The 18,805-nt window shown below is 49.5% G+C and overlaps 1 protein-coding gene across 1 annotated transcript; it reads right to left on the bottom strand.

Annotated features, from left to right (window-relative positions):
- Positions 1-6,591: 6,591 nt before the first annotated feature.
- Positions 6,592-7,278, bottom strand: Bhlha9 (basic helix-loop-helix family member a9). Its single transcript, XM_048365769.1, has one exon. It carries the CDS (start codon positions 7,276-7,278, stop codon positions 6,592-6,594), a length of 687 nt encoding a protein of 228 aa, XP_048221726.1.
- Positions 7,279-18,805: the final 11,527 nt, after the last annotated feature.

Below are 18,805 nucleotides of genomic sequence, written 5' to 3'. Positions count from 1 at the left end.
TGTGTGTGTGTGTGTGAGAGAGAGAGAGAGAGAGAGAGAGAGAGAAAGAGAACCTTCCTCCTTCCCTCCCTCCCTATCTACCCTCCTTGGTGATGCCTTTTCTTTTCAATTCCCCTCTCCCCAGAGAACCACCCTGGCAGCGTTCTGCCTCTGCCCCAGCCTAGCCCAGCCTGGCCCAGCCCAGCCCTCAGGGACTCCAGCCAGCCTCTGGTTTCCAGCACCGGCTCCTCTGGGCCAGGGGTTCTGTCTGGATGGGGGGGAAAGGGCTAATCATAGAGACACGTGCCTCTGATTCTTGCCTATTAAGCTGTATTTTGTATCTTCATGGCTGCTGGGAAATATTGGACCTACCCAGTATCCTACCCAGTTCTTGCCCCTCAACTTCTAGAGGCCAAAGGTTGCCTCCTGGCTTCGGAGGGAAGGGGAGATCTGGACACCACATGGCCCCAGCCTTGTCTGGGCTTCCAAGCACTTCACCAAGGGCTGGGGAGGAGCCTACAGGCCCACAGCGGCTTTCCCATCATGTTCAGGAGCAGTAGATGATGCTGGCTCCCAATTGCCTTGGGTTCTGGCTGTCTTTCCTCTAATTCTCTCTGCATTGTTATCCTCTCTTGCTTATATTCCCTCCCTTTCTTCTTCTAGTCTCTATATCTTTTCTTCTCCATTCCTGCCCCTCTCTTTCCCTTGTTTTAAAAGCCACCTGGAAACAAGTTGGATAAGATATGTACTTGCCTTACATATGAAACTGTAGCCCCTCTGTACTCCACTTTAACAATAAAGAAGAGAGAGACAAAGAAAAAAAGTCACCGGGAGGCAACAGGGGTGGATGAGGGGCATGGGTAGGTGTGTGGTTTGGTAGAAGTATATGAAATTATTTAAAGTTCTAAGGACAGCTGGCATGGTGGTACAGCCCTGTAATCCAAGCTACTCAAGAGGTGTATGTAGGAGGACTGAGTTCAAGGCCAGCCTAGCAAAAGTTAGCAAGATCATATCTCAAAAACAATGTAAACAACAATGACAACAAAAGAGCTAGCTCAAAAGTTACAGTGCTACGTGTCCAGGGGCCTGAGCCTAATTCCCTGTACTACATACACACAAAAGAGGAAGGATTAGGAAACTGGATTTGGAAAAGTCTCAAGATCATGGGGTTCAAGCCTATTGTTATAATAATTGAGAAACTGAGGCCCAGAATTGGACAGAGACACTCATCTCCAACTACATCCCAGTAAGACATCAGCCACTGAGCCAAGTTCTGGGGTTTGGTTAAAACTGGCCATGTTAATAGGAAGAAATAGTTTAGGGTTATGTATCAAGCTGGCTTCAGAAATGCTTCTTCTCATAAAGCTTGGGTCAGACAGATGGAGAGACAACTGGCAGGAGGGATGAGGGGAAGGAGCACCAGGGAGACGAGCCACATGCAGGGCCACCTGAGGTGGCACCTAGGGAGCTAACAAGAACACTTAGCAAGCCAGGTGTCTGTGGTTCACACCTGTAATCCTAGCTACTTAGGAGGTTGAGATCTGAGGATCAGACTTCAAAGCCAACCCCAAGAAGGAAAGTCTGTGACATCTTACCTCCAGTTAACCACCAGAAAACTGAAAGAGACAATGTGGCTCAAAATGGTCGAGCTCTAGCCTTGAGTGAAAAAGCTCAGGGACAGTGCCCAGGCCTTGAGTTCAAGCCCCACGGTACAGGGCCGATGGGGGGTGGGAGGATGGGAGAATGTGGGAGGATGGCACTTGGCAGCTAAGAGGTTTTGAAAAGATTGGTAACTGAGGCCCAAATTTCAATCAATTAGACTATATTTGCTGGAGGCCCCAGCTTTCAAATTTCCAGAAACATGTTGATGCCTTACAAATATGAAAGTGCCTTCCAAGGGGGCTAGGTGGGTCCTTAGCACTGCCAGGCTCTCATCTCTGTGAGCTGTCCCATAGGTAGAGGGCCCAATCCAGTAGCCTCCAGGCACATGTGACTACTGAACACTTGAAATGTGAATAGTCCAAAGGGAAATGTGCTGTGGGTGGGAAATACACACAGAATTTAGAAGGTCAGAAAGAATAATAAGTAAAAATATCTCACTTAATAGATTTTTACCTTGATGACATGTTAAGATGATGATATTTAGACTGGGCTAAATAAAACATTATTAAAATTAATTTAATGTTTCCTTTTCTCTTTCCCTTTTTAATGTGCCTGGAAGAAAATTTGAAGTTAAGAATGAGGCTCTAATTATCTTTTTTTTTTTTTTTTTGGCCAGTCCTGGGCCTTGGACTCAGGGCCTGAGCACTGTCCCTGGCTTCTTCCCGCTCAAGGCTAGCACTCCGCCACTTGAGCCACAGTGCCGCTTCTGGCCGTTTTCTGTATATGTGGTGCTGGGGAATCGAACCTAGGGCCTCGTGTATCCAAGGCAGGCACTCTTGCCACTAGGCTATATCCCCAGCCCTCTAATTATCTTTTCATTAGGCAGCACTGGCCTAGAAGACAGAATGAACCAGACATAAAGGGGTCTTTTTGACTTAATAGAAAGAGAAAAGGGAAAAGCCACAAAGTCCCCAGAGTGGCCTGTGGCATGAGGTTGCCTGGATGGGCTGGGCTGGGGCACCTGGGAACCAAGTTTGTTCTGCTAGGGCAGATGCTGTGTTTACACTGCCACCTAGTGGGTAATAATGATAGCATTGTGGTGGATACCAAAGAGGAGGCGGAGGAGGAGAAATGGGGTGATGGGGCTGCCCAGTGAACCCAACCCAAGCTAGTCCAGTCATCAGAGCCCCAGGTGAGTACCTATCTGGGTTGTACATAGAGGCTAGTGGATTATACTCATCTTACAAAATGGACTTTGTCTCACACAGTATTAACTCAGCCTGTGTGTGTATGTGTGTGTGTGTGTGTGTGTGTGTGCGCGCGCGCGCATGCAAACACATGCACACAATGATATTGGGGCTTAAACTCAGGGCCTGGGCACTGTCCCTTAGCTTTTTTTGCTTATGGAGATAGGGATTTTAGATAGAAAAGTCACAGATTTTTCTACCTGGAGTCGCTTCAAACTGTGATCCTCAGATCTCAGCTACCCGAGTAGCTAGGATTACAGGTATTAATCACTGGAACCCAGCTAGCATATGTTTGTTTGCTTACTTGCTTAAATTATTGCATAAAACTTGGGGTTTCAAACTTCTAACATGAAGATCTTGAAACCCTGGGCTCATTTCCTACAGAAATTGGATCAGCTCCTTAGTCAATTCCCTGTTCATGTAGACATTCTGCTAGAGAATCTGAGTGATGAGCTCTAGTCCAGCTGGAACATAGACTGGCAGAGCCATGATCTGTAACCTTTTTGAAGTGTTATGATTGTTATTCTCTATCCTTTAAAAGTTAACTCCAGGGGCTGGGAATATGGCCTAGTGGCAAGAGCGCTTGCCTCATATACATGAAGCCCTGGGTTCAATTCCCCAGTACCACATATACAGAAAACGGCCAAAAGTGGCGCTGTGGCTCAAGTGGTAGAGTGCTAGCCTTGAGCAAAAAGAAGCCAGGGACAGTGCTCAGGCCCTGAGTCCAAGGCCCAGGACTGGCAAAAAATAAAAATTAAAAAAATGTTAACTCGGGGCTGGGGATATGGCCTAGTGGCAAAGAGTGCTTGCCTCGTATACCTGAAGCCCTGGGTTCAATTCCCCAGCACCACATATACAGAAAATGGCCAGAAGTGGCGCTGTGGCTCAACTGGCAGAGTGCTAGCCTTGAGCAAAAAGAAGCCAGGGACAGTGCTCAGGCCCGAGTCCAAGCCCCAGGACTGGCAAAAAAAAAAAAAAAAAGTTAACTCCAACCAGGCACTGGTGGCTCACACCTGCAATCCTAGCTATTACAGGAGGCTAAGCTCTGGAGGATTATAGTTTGAAGTCAGCCTGAACAGAAAAGCCCACAAGACTCCATCTCCAAAATAATCAGCAAAAAAACAAGGCTGAAGGTGTGGCTTAGCTGATAATGCACCAACCAAGCAAGCACACTGAGTGAGCATGAAGCCCGGATTTGAAACCCAGGAACCAGCCCCCCTCAAAAAAAAAAGAGTTAACTTTCTCTACTTGAAATATTATTTGAGTGGGCTGTTAGTATTTGTTTTATAAACATGCAGGATATTGTCAGTTTTTATATCTTTTAGTCATAGTAGCTCTATTTGCACTTGTGTTTTTCCTTTCTGACATTTTCTCTTTTATTTGCATTTCATACACATCATTACACTTTTTCCTCTATTTTTGGACAATACATCTGGTTTCAGTTGATAGCATTCATTTCGTTAAAAAAATCATACACTTACCTTTCCCTCACAGCATTAACTAAAGCTACTCCTAAAAAGCACTGGGGAGATGAGGGAACTCCTAATGGGTTAATAAATAGATGTATGTGCACACACATATTCACATATCTACAATGAATATAATCTAAAAGCCGTAGACGTCTTAAGAGCAGCATGCAAATCTGTTGATATGTACACTCAAACACATAGCCCTGATAAAACAAAGAAGATAGTAGGGCTGGTGGCTGAAGTTCAAAGTCAGTCCAGGCAGGAAAGTCTATGAGATTCTTTATCTCCAGTTAACCACCAGAAAACCAGAAGTGGAGCCGTGGCTCACTGTGGTAGAGTGCTAGCCTTAAGTGAAAGAGCTCATGGACAGCACCCAGGCCCTGAGTTCAATCCCCATGACCAACAACCAAAAAACCAAGGAATATTATATGTTTCAGACTCAATCATCACCCCCCTTTCCACTCCTTACAACAACCTTGTGACTAGAATATGTCTGTCTGAAAGCTTCCACTAAGTGAGTGTTTGTGTGAGACAAGCACCAAGCTAAGGGCTTTAATCCATCATCCTACTTCATCTGCACAAGAGCGTATGAGGTAAGCACTCATGTTAGCCCATTATACAGATGGGATCCGGAAGCACAAAGTCCCTATGTCATTTGCTCACAGATGGTGAGCTTAGAAGACAGCAGTCATATCCCTCCTGCTGTCACATCCCCCTATGCACTGTCCAGACATTTATTTTAAGATTATAATAATACACAAAGTCACAATTTGTGAATACCTTCTAATTGCCAGAAACAGTATATTATAAACTTGGTTCATCTCACCACCCCCCTGGCATCATTATCCAGGCCAGAGGTGAGAAACTAAAGGTAAGGAAGTGACTGAGCAAGAAGTTCTGGCTCTTTCTTTGCTACTGTTTGTCCAATAGAAAAGAAGCTTCATAATCCCAAATTCTGTTCCTGTGATCTTTGCCACCTTGACTGAGCCATGGGGAGCCCCAAAGCATGTGGCTACAGCTAGGATGCGTGTGTACCAGTGTTGAGGTTTGCAGAAAGCAAAGACCACTCAAAAGCTGGAAGTGCGCCTGGCCTCAGCTGCCCTGCAGAACCCTCCCTCTACCCCAGGTCAGTGCCTGTGGGCATCTCTCCCAGGACCTGTGGGGATCCCCCATTCTGAGTTGATTCTTATAACCATTCCCCTCACCTGGCAAGAGTCTAGCTCTCTAGAAACCAGAAATCCCTCAGCTCTTCCCTAGCACAGCTGGGTCCCCAACATTAGCCCCATAAGCCTGTGGGAGGCCAGACACCAGGTCATCTTGGTCATTCTCCGGGAGTTGCCTCTTCCTCCCCACTGCACCCTGTTCAGGAGCCACTCTTCCCTCCCCATCCTTCCCCAATCTCACTTGGATCCCAACTCATCACAGAGGCCATGCAAATACCGCCACTCTTGGGGGGGTGGGGAGCTCTACCTGTCACTTCCGGGGATCCACAGGACTTCTTGGCTCCTCCCATCTCTGCCCACTCTCCCTTCAGCTTCCTTCCCTGGCACTAGCCAGACTCTCCTTTCTGGGCAGCCCCCACTGCGGCTCCATGCAGATAGCAGCTATGCAGGGAGGCCTGGAGGCCCATCCCATCCTCAGCCTCCCAGGCTCAGGTGACTCTGTCCAATGCTTTCTCTCACTCCAGGGCCACGGGGAGGAATGCCATCTCTCTATGTTCAGTCACTCCCCCGGGGACTGTCATGAGCCTGTGCCCAGGTCCATACCTGTGGGCATTAGTCCCTGATCCAGTGTACAAAGGAAACCAGCTCTCCAGCTATCGGTCATCTTGGGTTTCTGGGCCCAGTGGACTCATGGAAGCAGACCAAGATGACTTTTCTGTTTTTATTTTCTATTTCTCCTGCTTCTCCCAGATCAGACTTGGGGCAAGGGCCCCGGCAGGGGGAGGGCCCCCCAGCCCACCCCGTATTCTCAGACCACAAGTGTCTACTCCCACTCCCACACAAGATGCCTTTCTAGAAGCAGCAAGCAAAACAGAGCTCAGAGGCGCAGCAACACCAAAGCTACTTTCCAAGAAGAGTTCAAGTCCAAACCTAAGAGCCTGGCAGGATCCTGCGCTCAGAGCTGCCATCCCAGGCTGGGAAATAGGGTGCTGCCTAGGCCCCGGAACTCCTTCCTATCAGGAAGGCAGCTTCCTCTCCTACTTAAGTCACAGCTTGTTCTGTTTTGTATGCACCCCGCTGGCCTGGTCTCTCTTCAGGCCTAACAGTGCTCCCTGTGGCAGTGTGGCGAGGTCAAGAGTGCTGGTAGCTCAGCCCGGGGCTCGTTCGTAGATAACCCCGCGGCGGCGGCCAGGGAATCGATCCTGCAGGGGAACCCCCCGGGCATCGGCGCCAGCTTCCCCCAGAGGCCTGGCCCAAGCTGGGTGCCTCGGCTTCCACCTGGGGCCGGCCCAGGAGCGCGTGCGGGGCGCACAAGGCACAACGCGGCGCAGGGGGCGCAAAGCTGAGCCTGGTGGAGCCCTGCCAGGGCCGCGGGGGTCCCGAGTCCTTGGGGGTCGCTGCCTGACTGCGGCACTCCAGGTGGCCGCAGGGCCCCCGGGGCGCGGGGCTGGCCCGCAGGACGAGGGAGAGTGCGGCGATGCGGTGGATAGCCCGGCGCAGCGTGGCGATCTTGGAGAGCCTCTTGCCGCCTAGGTCGTGTCGCAGCGCGCGCCGCAGTGCGTTGAAGGCCTCGTTGTAATCCAGGATGCGCTTGCGTTCCCGCACATTGGCCGCCATGCGCCTCGCCTTGGACCGCACCGGCCGGCTGCACCTCCTGCCCGCAGCTTCCTCCACCTCGTTCACGCCACGGGGAGCGCTGTTCTCCCTTAGCACCCCCAAATCCCCCCCAGCCTCCGAGCAAGAGCCCCCTAAATCTCCTGCAGAGGCCTCGGCCCCCTTGAGGCCCCGGAGTCCTAGTCCTGGAGCACCCCGGAGCATGGCCTTTTCCTGGGCCCTGAGGGTTTGGCTCGGTGTCCGAGAGGCTGCTGTGTGTCTCTGAGTGTTGGCTGCCGATGCTGCTGGACACTCCCTGGACGGGACCTGGCTTTATGGCACTACGGGGCTCCCCGCCCTCCTCCTCCATCCATCTCCCTCCTCCTGCTTTATTACCTGCCCCCAGGTAAGTTGGAGTGGGAGGAACTGAGAGGAAGGAAGCAAGCATGCATACTTTTGTACCTCAGACCAACGGGGTAGCCCGGCCACGCCCGCAGCTGTCTACTACAGCCGCCACAAGGAACCTGGGCTTCCTCACTCTCTTCCTGCATGGCTGGGTTCCACGTCTTTTTCTCCTGATTCCAGATGGGGTGGCAGGCAGATTTGGCCAACGGACCATGCCATAGAATGGTGGCAATGTTGGGTTGGGTGTGTTGTTTTAAGAACTTTGAGCTGATGGTTCAAAGCCAGCCCAGGCAGGAAAGTTCATAAGACCCTTATTTCCAGTTAACCAACAAAAAGCCACAAGTGGAGGAATGGTTCAAATAGCAGAGCACCAGCCTTGAGGAAAAAAGCAAAGGGACAGTGCCCAGGCCCTGAGTTCAAGCCCTAATACTGGCATGCATCCATGCATGCACACTCACACATTCCCTTCCCCCCCACACACACACCTAGAAGTCTTTGGAAGTCTTTGCTAAGTCCTGTGGCAATCACAGAGTGTCCCTGAAGGAAATGACTGTACAGAAGGGGTCCATCAGGGAAGGGAAGATCTGCCCCAGCAGGCCTGCAGTACCCTGAGTGGAATGTCCAGCTGTTTTCAGGAGGAGGCTGGCTGGAACTCTGGGCCACCCATTCTGCAGACCAAGGTAGGCTAGGTCAGTAGTAGAGGGTGATGGGGAGTTTTCTTTTCCCTCTGACTTCCCTAGAGTAGTCATCAGGGGCATCCATTGGACTCTGAGGTTCTTGGACAGCCTGGCCTCATCACACAACACAGTCAGTTCCATAAAGAACTGTACTGTTAGTCTGCCTCCCACAAACCAAATGCCTCTTAAACACCAGGGCTGTGGAGGCATCAGGATGGGTGCACTGGCCTGCTTCAGCCGGTGGCCCCTCCCTGTATCACCTGGTGCCAGTCACTTCCGGTCTCTGCCTCTCAGCTTCCTTTTGGCACAGCAGCTAGCTCCTCTGTGGGAGTATATGCAGGGCTGACTTCATGACTTGCTGGCTGTGGTACAAAATGAAAACATGGGGTCCAAGTGACAAAATATCAGCACTTTGACAATGTTGACCATGTAGCATGAGGCTAAATGCAGATGATTCTAACCCACTACCCAGGCCCCTCACCCATGAATGAAGCCAGCCCTGAGTTTAGGTAATCAGATCACATTCTGGATGTAGCTCACCTAGACACCTCAGAGAACTAAGAGGCCACCACCAAAAGGAAGTAGATGGAAAAGCAGAAGCACCTCCATTTTCATGGAAAGATGAAGGGGACCCATCCAAGGAAGCCTTCTTGCCCCTGGATCTGCAGGGATCTCTCAGAGGGGAGCACCAGCCTGGAGAAGCATAGAAGCTGGGGGAAGGCACTTCTAGCACTTTCCTTCCTCCAGTGACTTTGCATCTCAGAATGCACACTCCACTAGGACAGGAAGCTGTTACTAATAACAAATCCTAACTCTCATGATCTTAATAGTGCTGGCGCTGAATCCTATGAGGTGCTTATCATAGACCAGACCCTGTACTAAGGCCTTTTAAGTGTATATTATCTTAGCCTTACAACAATCCCATGTGGAAACTCTATTATTATAGTACCCATTTCACAGCCAGGAAAACCGAGATCCAAGGAGTTCAGGACCTTGGGCCAATTCAGAACACTGAGCTGCTGCATGGCTTCTAGTCCAAGACCAAGGTCTTTAATGCTTTTGAGCTAGGCCTGCCTTCTCAGCTCAGGGAGCGCCCCCACCTCCACACACCAGCTTCCACTGACCACCTGTCCATATCAGAACCCTGACATGTGCCTTTTGAAATCAAAGCTATTCATTGGAGGTATGGCTCAGCCATAGAGTACTTAGGCTAGAATGTACAAGACCTTGGATTCCGTCTTCAGCACTTGGGAGATGGGAATATAGTTTCAATTAAGTGTGGAAACTTTATAAAAAGGGGGAGTGGCTTGGCTGATAGAGAGATAAACCTGGGAGAAGGGGCAGCAAATAAAGAGAACATGGACTGGCAGGCAGGAGAAGCCAGGCCGCCCAGCTGCCAGCCTGCTGGCTAACTTTGACCAACTGACAGGATCCTGGGGAGAGCTCCAGAGAGCATGCCTGAAAGGCAATCCCAAGACTGGCTGACCCGTAATGCAAGTGAGTCAAGCTCCAGCCAGGACCAGCAGGCAGGGATTCAGGAGCAGCCTGCAGCTTCCAGCCTGCATCTACAGGAAGAGCCTTGGCCACTTGGCCACTCGACTTCTGGACTGAGTTCTGCTGGTATGCAGTGGGACCCCAGCTTCAGCCACTTGGCCTTTCTTCCTCTGTGAAGACCTGGGTCTCCCCCTCCAGGGCTTCCCTTTGGTGCTTCTTTTTTTTTTATTAATTAAATTTTGTTGACAAGGTGTTGTGTAAAAGGGGTACAGTTACATAATAGGGCAGTGAGTACATTTCTTGTGATATCTTACACCCTCATTTTTCTTTCCCTTCCCTAGATCAGGTAGGCATATATACAATACACAGTGTACCAAAATCAAATACAGTAGCCACATGGCGTATGCCAAAGGAACTTTAAATATAATGTCAACAATAGAGTTTGCTTATCCTTGTCTTATATGATCATATATACATAGCTGTTGAGCTATTGTGATCCACTGAGAGGTCTATTTTAGACCTTTTAATGTTTAGTAGTTGTTTGGTTTTAGTTACATAATGTAAGGTCGCTGACCCAAACCTGTGGAAATACCATTTGACAAGAAGTTTTTGTTTCAAAGACCTCGTCTCTACTGTCCCCCCCACTCTAACAGCCATATATCAAGAAGACCATGCCCTTTTTGTTCTCTGTGTTCTCGGCTTGTCTCGCTCAACATTATTTGTTCAAGTTCTGACCATTTCCCTGTGAATACCAATATTTTATCATTTCTAATCGCTATGTAGTATTCCATTGTGTATAGGTACCACATTTTTTGGATCCATTCATCTGTAGAGGGGCATCTGGGTTGTTTCCATATTTTGGCTATTGTGAATTGTGCAGCGATAAACATGGATGTGCAGATGTCTTTTTGATATCTTGAGACCTGTTGTTCAGGATAGATGACTAGGAGTGGTATGGCTGGGCCATAGGGTAGGTCTATGCTGAGCTTTTTGAGGAACCCCCATACTGTTCTCCAAAGTGGTTGTACTAATTTGCATTCCCACCAACAGTGGAGAAGGGTTCCTCTTTCCCCACATCCCCTCCAACATTTGTTGTTGCCTGAGTTCAGCGTATAGGCCATTCTAACTGGGGTGAGGTGGTATCTCAGGGTTGTTTTTATTTGTATTTCCTTTACTTCCAGGGATGTTGAACGTTTCCTCACATGTTTCTTTGCCATTTTTATCTCTTCTCCTGTGTAGTCTCTCTTTAGTTCCTTTGCCCATTTAATAATTGGTTTACTGGGTTTAGAGAGGGTTAGTTTTTTGAGTTCTCTGTAGATGACGGATATTAGGCCTTTGTCTGTTGCTGTGCTGGTGAAGATCCTTTCCCATATGGTTGGCCATCTTTCTAGTTTGGTGGCTATGTCTTTAGCTGTGCAGAAACTTTTTATTTTGTAGTAGTCCCATTTGTCGAGTCTCTGCCTTATCTGTTGTGCCCCTAGGACTATATTCAGGAAGTTCCTTCCTGTGCCTATAAGTTCTAGCATCTTTCCTACTCTGTCCTTCAGTAGTTTCAAGGATTCAGGTCTGATGTTGAGCCCTTTGGTGCTTCTTAACTCCACCTCACAGGCATGGGGGATGTCAGGTGGGGAAAACCAAGTGGTCTGGCTCTGCCAAGGCAATTGCAGGTGAGATTTGAAAAGTTGATAAATCTAGGAGCTTTTCTCCCAACAACAGAAACATTGGTACCAGCTAAAGGTTCTCCACCCCTGGAGAGAACCATCCCACTATGCTTCTGTGCCCATGGTGGGGGGGGGGGGTGTATCTCAAGGTCACCTTTAGATTCCTAGAACCCAATACAGAGCCATGGGTATAGCAAACAGGAAAGTGGACCAGTGAATAAATGATGCAATCCTCAACATTTAAGATAATCATTGTCAGCCAAGCGCTGGAGACTCACATCTGTAATTCTAGCTAACTCAGGGCACTGGGATCTGAAGATCATGGTTCAAAGCCAGCCCAGGCAAGAAAGGCAGTCAGATTCTTAACTCCAATTAACCATCAAAAAGCTGAAAGTGGAGTTGTGGCTCAAGTGATAAAGTGCTAGTCTTGAGTACAAAAGCTCAGGGGCAGCGCCCAGGCCCTCAGTTCAAGCCCCACAATCAGCAACAAAACAAAAAAATCACTGCTGAGCCTGGTAGTATACACCTGTAACCCTAACACTCCAGAGGCTGGGGCAGGAGGATCATGAGCTTGAGGCCAGTCTGGGCTCCATAGCGACACCCAGACTCAACAGGAGTAAACAACCACAGATTCATTTGAGGGCTAGTTGCTGGTGACTCTCACCTATAACCCTAGCTACTCAGGAGGCTGAGATCTGAGGATTGCAATCCAAAGCCAACCCTTTCAGGAAAGTATACAAGACTCTCATTTCCAATTAGTCAAAGAAAAAGCCGGAAGTGGCACTGTGGCTCAAGTGGTAGAATGCTAGCCTTGAGCAGAAGAAAAACACAGGGGCAGAGCCCAGGCCTTGAGTTCAAGCCTCACGACCGACCAAACCAGGAAAAAAAAAAAAGTTTGCGTGAACTATATAATGCTTTATATACTGGAACTTGTCTTATTTAGGGATTATTTTGACCACTCGGTTTTCTTCTTGCTCATTAATTTTGAAACATCTCCATCTAGGCGTTGGTGGAGGGAAAAATCTTACTGTGGAGCTCAGCGGAGCAAAAAAAACAGCAGCAGAAAATTGACAAGAAAAAAAAAAAAGATTGAACCACAGATTTCTCTATTCCAAACCAGTAATGCGGAGCCCGTGCCCTCTCCCGGCTTCCTAGGTGACGGGCTCGCGAGCGGAGCGGGGCGCTGAGCCCCGGGCGCGCGGCGGCAACCCCGGGCGGGCGCGCTGGACGCAGGTGCGGGTTGCGCACTGCGGCGCTGCCGCCGGACTTCAAAGCATTTCCGCGGCACCTGCAGCCGCTGGGGTCCCCCATTCCCGCCCCCCAACCCCGAGCTCCGCTTCTCCCGCCCGCAGGGACGGAGGAGGGGCGGCGGCCGTGATTTAGGGCCGGGCGGTTCCGCTGGCGGCCGCTAAGGTGCCTATTATCTCCCTGCTTGGATTTCAGAAATTCCTGCGCTTCCCCGGCAGTTCCGGCGCGGCTCCACCCAGAGGGAGCGCACAGCTCCCACCTTGGGGTGGCCGGGGTGGGGGAGGGGAAGCCGGGGTCCCGCCCGGAGGTGGGGGGCTGGAGACAGTACTGCTGTCTCTCCCGGACCCCAAACTCCACGGGAACCCTGCAGATCTGGGCCCTGACAGTCTTGCCCCTTCATTTAATCATTCCAGTAATACAACCGTCCTATTTTGCACAATATTGGGGGAGGGCGGGGCTTGAACTCAGGGCCTGGGCGCTGCGCGCTGTCCCTAAGCTTTTTCGCTCAAGGCTAGTGCTCTACTACTTGGAGCCACAGCTTCACTGCCAGTTTTCTGATGGTTAATTAGAAATCAGAGTTGCAGTCTGTCCTGCCAGAGCTGGCTTTGAACTAGGACCTTCAGATCTCAGCCTCCTGAGTAGGATTATAGGCATGAACCACTGGTGTCCAGCTTTTGCATATAAAAATATATTTAATTTTTCGTGTGTGTGTGTGTGTGTGTGTACCCCAGGCCTTGTGCGTGCTCAGCATGGTCCTATCACAGAGCTACCAAAGTCTCCACAAAATAATGATCATGATGGTTTAGAATAGTAGAGACACCGGGCAGTGAAAACCCACCGGCTTCCTCCAAATTAGGATTCTGCCTTTCTTGGGATTTGTGTCTTCTCTCCTTCCTTTCACCTGCCTGCCTCCACTCCCAGCCCTCAGAAGCCAGTGATGCCCTGGCTCTCCCGAAATGCTTCTCCTTCATTCATCAGCTTTTCTTGGACAGTTGGCCTATTTGCTTAATGAAGGATAGTTGGGTTTGAACTCACCTGCTTGTGTGTGTAAAGCCATGCCTCCAGCCCTAGTTGTATAGTTGCTAGCATCTACTATCTGCTAGGTTAGAAATCATGGCCAGGTGTGGTGGTTCATCAGGGAGGAGAGAGTGGGGAAGGGACTGGGAAGAGGGAGAAAAAAAGTATTAAAAATCATCATAAAAGCTGGGTGCCCGTGGCTCACACCTGTAATCCTAGCTACTCAGGAGGCTGAGACCTGAGGATTACAGTTTGAAGCCAGCCCAGGAAAAAAAAGTCTGTGAGACTCTTGTCCCCAATTAATCTCCAGAAAACTGAAAGTGGTGCTGTAGCTCAAAGTGGTAGAGCGCTAGCCTTGAGCAAAAAAAAAGCCCAGGGACAGCACTCAGGCCCTGATTCAAAGTCCGACCACTAAAAAGAAAAAAAAAAATCACCATAAAGTTAGAAGCTGGTGGCTCATTCTTGTAATCCTAGCTGTTCAGGAAGGCTAAGATCTGAGGATCCAGGTTCAAAACCAGCCTGGGCAGACAAATCAAGAGACTCTTATCTCCAATTAGCCAGCAAAAAGCCAGAAATTGAGCTTGGCTTAAGTGGTAAAGCATCAGTCTTGAGGAAAAAAGGTGACAAGTGCCAGGCCTAAAGCCCCACAACCACCAACAACAAAAAATTCCCAGTCCCTTATTCAAGCCCCAGGACCCCAGCATGCACATGTGTACACAAGCACACCTACACACACACCTACACACACACACACACACCCATCATGAGCAAAGCTGACCTGGTTCCTGCTCCCCTGAGCTGGTTGGTGGGAAGACCATCTTATAAGCCAATCTGGGCAATTAGATGGAGTGGGAGAATGTGCAAGATTTGGAAGTAGTACAGAGCAAGGTGTGTGAACGCCAATGCACCCAGAGAGGTTCATTGCAGAGGAAGATCATGCTGGAACTGGCTTCCCAAGGATGAATGGGGATTTGCCAAGCAGAAAATGAGTGGAACAACATAGAAGGTTAAGGGAACAGCAGCCAGCAGCCAGGATAAGGATAAGTCCTAGTGGGATGATACCGTGAAATGACTGTCAGTCCAGGACACAGGAGACCGAGGATCATCGGACACCACAGCAAGGAGCTGATTGTCCTGTGGGTAGTTGGGAACTACAAAAAGGTTATGCAAGTGAGCCCTGATGTCTTATTGACTTGGGGTTGAGCTCTGAATAGGGTGAAGAAGTAAAGTAAAAAAGTAAAAGTGATGGAGTAAAAACATTTTGCAGCTAGGAGGTAAGGATTCAGAGGAGAGGTGAGTAGTTGAGCTATGTGGGTGGTGGTGAGAGAGGGTAGTGAGTCAGTTCAGCCTCTGTTCAGAAAGTTTAACTGGCAGGTCTGATGTGGCAAGCAAATAGCTATAATCTAAATACTCAGGAGGTGGAGGTAGGAAGATGCCAAAGTGAGGCCAGGCAAAAGCAAGAAACATTATTCAAAACAACTCCCCCCCAAAAAAATTAAAGACAGGAGGGGATGGGGCATTGCTCAAGTTGTACAGCACCCATCTAGCAAGCATAAGACCCTGAGTTCAAATCCTAGTGACTACCAAAACAAACAAAAAAAAGGAATTAGAACTGGTACGTGGGGGCACTGACTGGATGTAGCAGTGAGAAGAGAGAGGCATTCTCTGCATGTCTTTCCTTGAGCCTGGAGGTCTGAGATTTCTGGACCCAACTACAGACCTGTTCCTCATGGCTGGGGGCCTTGGGCACCAGGGGTTTGTGGTGGAAGATTTCTGTTGTGGTTGCTTGCTGTGCTTTCAGTGCAGCATTTGGCCAGTCTTCTTGTGTGAGGGCAGGGGGCTCTGGGGATGCAAGCAGCTAGGACAGACCAGAGTTCAGGTGTGTGGCTCCTGACCTGAGTCTAGAACAGATCTCCTACAGAGCCACTGCGATGGGGAAGTCACTCTGCCAACCTGGGGCCACTGGCCTTCAGTGTTGTCCCAGCCACCTAGGGGTAGCCTAACTTCATTCACAGAGGGGTGCTGCCTCAGTACGGCTCAGGTACCTTGGAACTCCCTCTCCCGCTTCAGGAGTCCAACAGTGATCTGTTGTTTCCAACCAAGAATCCTGGCACGGGAAAGAGGTCAATAAGTCACCATCCTGACCCTCCCTCCCTCCCCCAGAACCATCCCTTGGACCTGCCATTTGCCAGCCTTCTGTGCTGGGGCAGGTGGTAGAACCTCTCTGACCCTCGATCTCCTCATGTGTAAAATGGATTTGGGAGCAATAGGGGTGTAGCTCAGTAGTGAAGTGCTTGCCTAGTTTGACTGAGGCCCTGGTTAAGCCCTGCAAAAAAAAAAAAAAAAAGACCAACACAACAAACTCACAAACAAAACAACACAAAAACAAAAAGGATTGCTAAAGATGGGAGAATGGAATGACTCCATGCATACTACTTGGCACATCATAGGCTCTTAATAATAGTTAATTATTATAATGATCTTTTCTATTGGTAGCTCACGCCTATAATCCTAGCTACTCAAGAGGCTGAGATCTGAGGATCAAGGTTCAAAGTCAGCTCAAGCAAGAAAGGCAGTGAGACTCTTATCTCCAATTAACCACCAAAAAGCTGGAAGTAGAGCTGTGGCTCAAGTGGTAGAGTGCTAGTCTTGAGCACCAAAGCTCAGGGACAGTGACCAAGCTCTGAGTTCAAGCCCCAGGACTGGCGCACACACACCAAGTGATGGGGTGGGGGAGGAAGATGTGTGGTGGCCTGGCTTCTTAAGATCTGTGGTGATAAATAAACACAACAGAGCATGTTAAGATCTCCTGGCTTCTAGAAGATTCCCTCCAGGTATTAACTTTCTCCTCTTGCTACCACTCTTCCCCCTTCCAAATGAGCCCAGCCACAACAGCTGTAAATCACCCAGATAACCAGGAGCCTCCTCTGCCCTTCCAGCCAGGCACCCAACTCCTTCCTCATCACCTCCACCCACCAATGACCCAGTGATTGGCTTCTCATTAAGGAAATGACAAAGAGGCCTCTGTGGGTTGTTTTTTTTCTTTTCTTTTTTCCTCCCCTGCCCCCCATCCAACCTAAGTCTAATCAGCTCCATCTGCCCCAGTCAGTGGAGGAGAAAAGCAGGAATTCCAGGTTAGCGGCCTGGCTCAATGTAGATGGAGTGCTCTGAACAATGCCAGGAGCTCTCAGATTAGAGCTCTAGGGCCCCGAGAAAGGAATCGTGGCCGCCCAGCCCATCCCTGCCCAGAAGGCAGATAGCCACGTACGACCCAAGAAGCCATCTTTGCCTTCCTGAGGTTCAGGCTACTTGTTTATTTTTGTGCCAGTACCAGGGCATGAACTCAGGGCCTCTTGCTCTCTCTTGTTTTTGCATTCAAAGCTGGCACTCTACCACTTGAGTCACAGCACCACTTTCAACTTTTTACTGGTTAACTGGACATAAGCATCTCACGAACTTTTCTTCCCAGGCTGGTTTTGAACTGTGATCCTCTGATCTCAGCCTCTTAAGTCTCTAGGATTAGAGGTGTGAGCCACCAGTACCAGATGGTTCAGACTTCTTGTCTGTGTAATGAGAATAATAAATAAATGGTAATTGCCTGTCTTGTAAGGTTAGTGTGAGAATAAAACAGGATAAGCCAAAAGCAAATGTAGGGCACTTTTAAATGTCCACAATTGGTTGTTGTTATTGTTGCTATTGCTTTGTCACTGTTATTGGAATCCCAGTAGCAATCTTTCCAACCACATTAGCCATGAGTTCATCTCATATCCAGCCATATATGGTGCCATGCCTCTATCATATTCCCTCCCACTTCTGTGAATCGTCTGGCTGGCTGGCTGGATAAGGCTTCCCTCTCTTCATGTTCAGCCCATTCAGAACTGCCTTGGAAAAACTTTTTTTTTTGGTGATACTGGTGTTTGAACTCAGAGCCTCCTGCTTGCTAGCAGGTGCTCTACTACTGGAGCCATGCCTCTAGCCCTACTTTGTATTGGTTATTTTGGAGATGGAATCTAGTGAATTTTTCTGACTGGATTCATCTTGAACAGTAATTCTCCAGGTCTCAGTCTCCTTTGTAGCTGGGAGTACAGGTACAAGCCACCAGCCTCCAACCCTTGTACAAGGACTTCCTAAACAGTCCCCGAATCAGATCCTCTTAACTCCTTGTGAGGTAGGTAGAGCAGATGAGGTTTGAGGCTCAGAGACACCAAGGAGTTTTCCCAAGAGCACACAGATCATGGATGGAAAGGAAAACACTGAGGCTACTGGTAGCAAAGAGGCAGGACAAACTAGTCAAAAACTTTTCAACTTTAGGGACAGATGGCCAGGGGTGTGGCTAGACAAGCAACCTTGAGTGCTTGTGGCACTCTGTAAACCACAAGGACAGGCTTTCAGGGTTGTTTTGTTCAAGGTATGACATTCCAAGACTCCTGGCACCCAACAAGCATTCAACAAATATTCCACAGTCCCGCAATCAGAGTTAGCTACTGTCCCTATGCTTATATTGAATTCCTATGTAAACAGATCACAGCTTCTTCCCATCAAGGCTGTCATTCCACCCAGGCCTGGAGAACTTGTGAGGTACTCAGATGTCCCGCCTCCACTTCCCCGGGGTCCCCAGATGCACCCACAGCAGTGTGGCCATAAATCAGCGATCCCAGGCCTGTAATTAACCAGCCGCAGTGGGCGGCCCAGGCAGCCTGCCCACCCTGTCCCAAGGGCTTCCTGCGCCCCGCCCCTCCAAAGGGGACTAGGACCTGGGGGGTCCCTCCATCGGGCCCCCTGATTTATGGCCCTCTGTGTGAAGGAGATTTATGAGCCGAGCCGAGGACCCGGAGCTGTGCTGTGTCATGTGGGGAGCTTAGGGTGCACCACACCCCAAGGTGCTGGACACCCCATGCCTCCCATGTCAATCCACACGGGAGTGTAGGGGTTCACGGATACCCTGGCCTCCCAGGATGGGTCCCTGTGGGGTTTCTCAGATCTGTCGCCCTGTTTTCCAAGTGAAAAAGAAAATGAAGCATGAGGATGGGTCGCCAGGGCCCCAAAGCTTCACTCTGCCTGCTGCTTGGCCCTCTGTGAACGTCTGGGGAATTGATTCCCTGCTCTGTGCCCCAGCTGGATCAGGGAAGAGGACGGAAGGGGGACGCCCTGGGGGGACCCCAGCGGCTCACTTAGGTTACTCTCATCTAGGGGCTTTGTGTATTTTACTCTCCTAAACTGTAGTTGGCAGGGTTCTGCAGTGGGGGTGGA

Source organism: Perognathus longimembris, chromosome 17, assembly GCF_023159225.1.
Source record: "Perognathus longimembris pacificus isolate PPM17 chromosome 17, ASM2315922v1, whole genome shotgun sequence".
Classification (NCBI taxonomy): Eukaryota; Metazoa; Chordata; class Mammalia; order Rodentia; family Heteromyidae; genus Perognathus; species Perognathus longimembris.
Note: the sequence above shows the minus strand (reverse complement) of the source record. Positions and strands in the feature narration are given on the sequence as shown.

Excerpts from the sequence above, each read along its gene's own strand:
- Bhlha9 (XM_048365769.1), bottom strand. The coding sequence starts at position 7,278 with ATGCTCCGGGGTGCTCCAGGACTAGGACTCCGGGGCCTCAAGGGGGCC.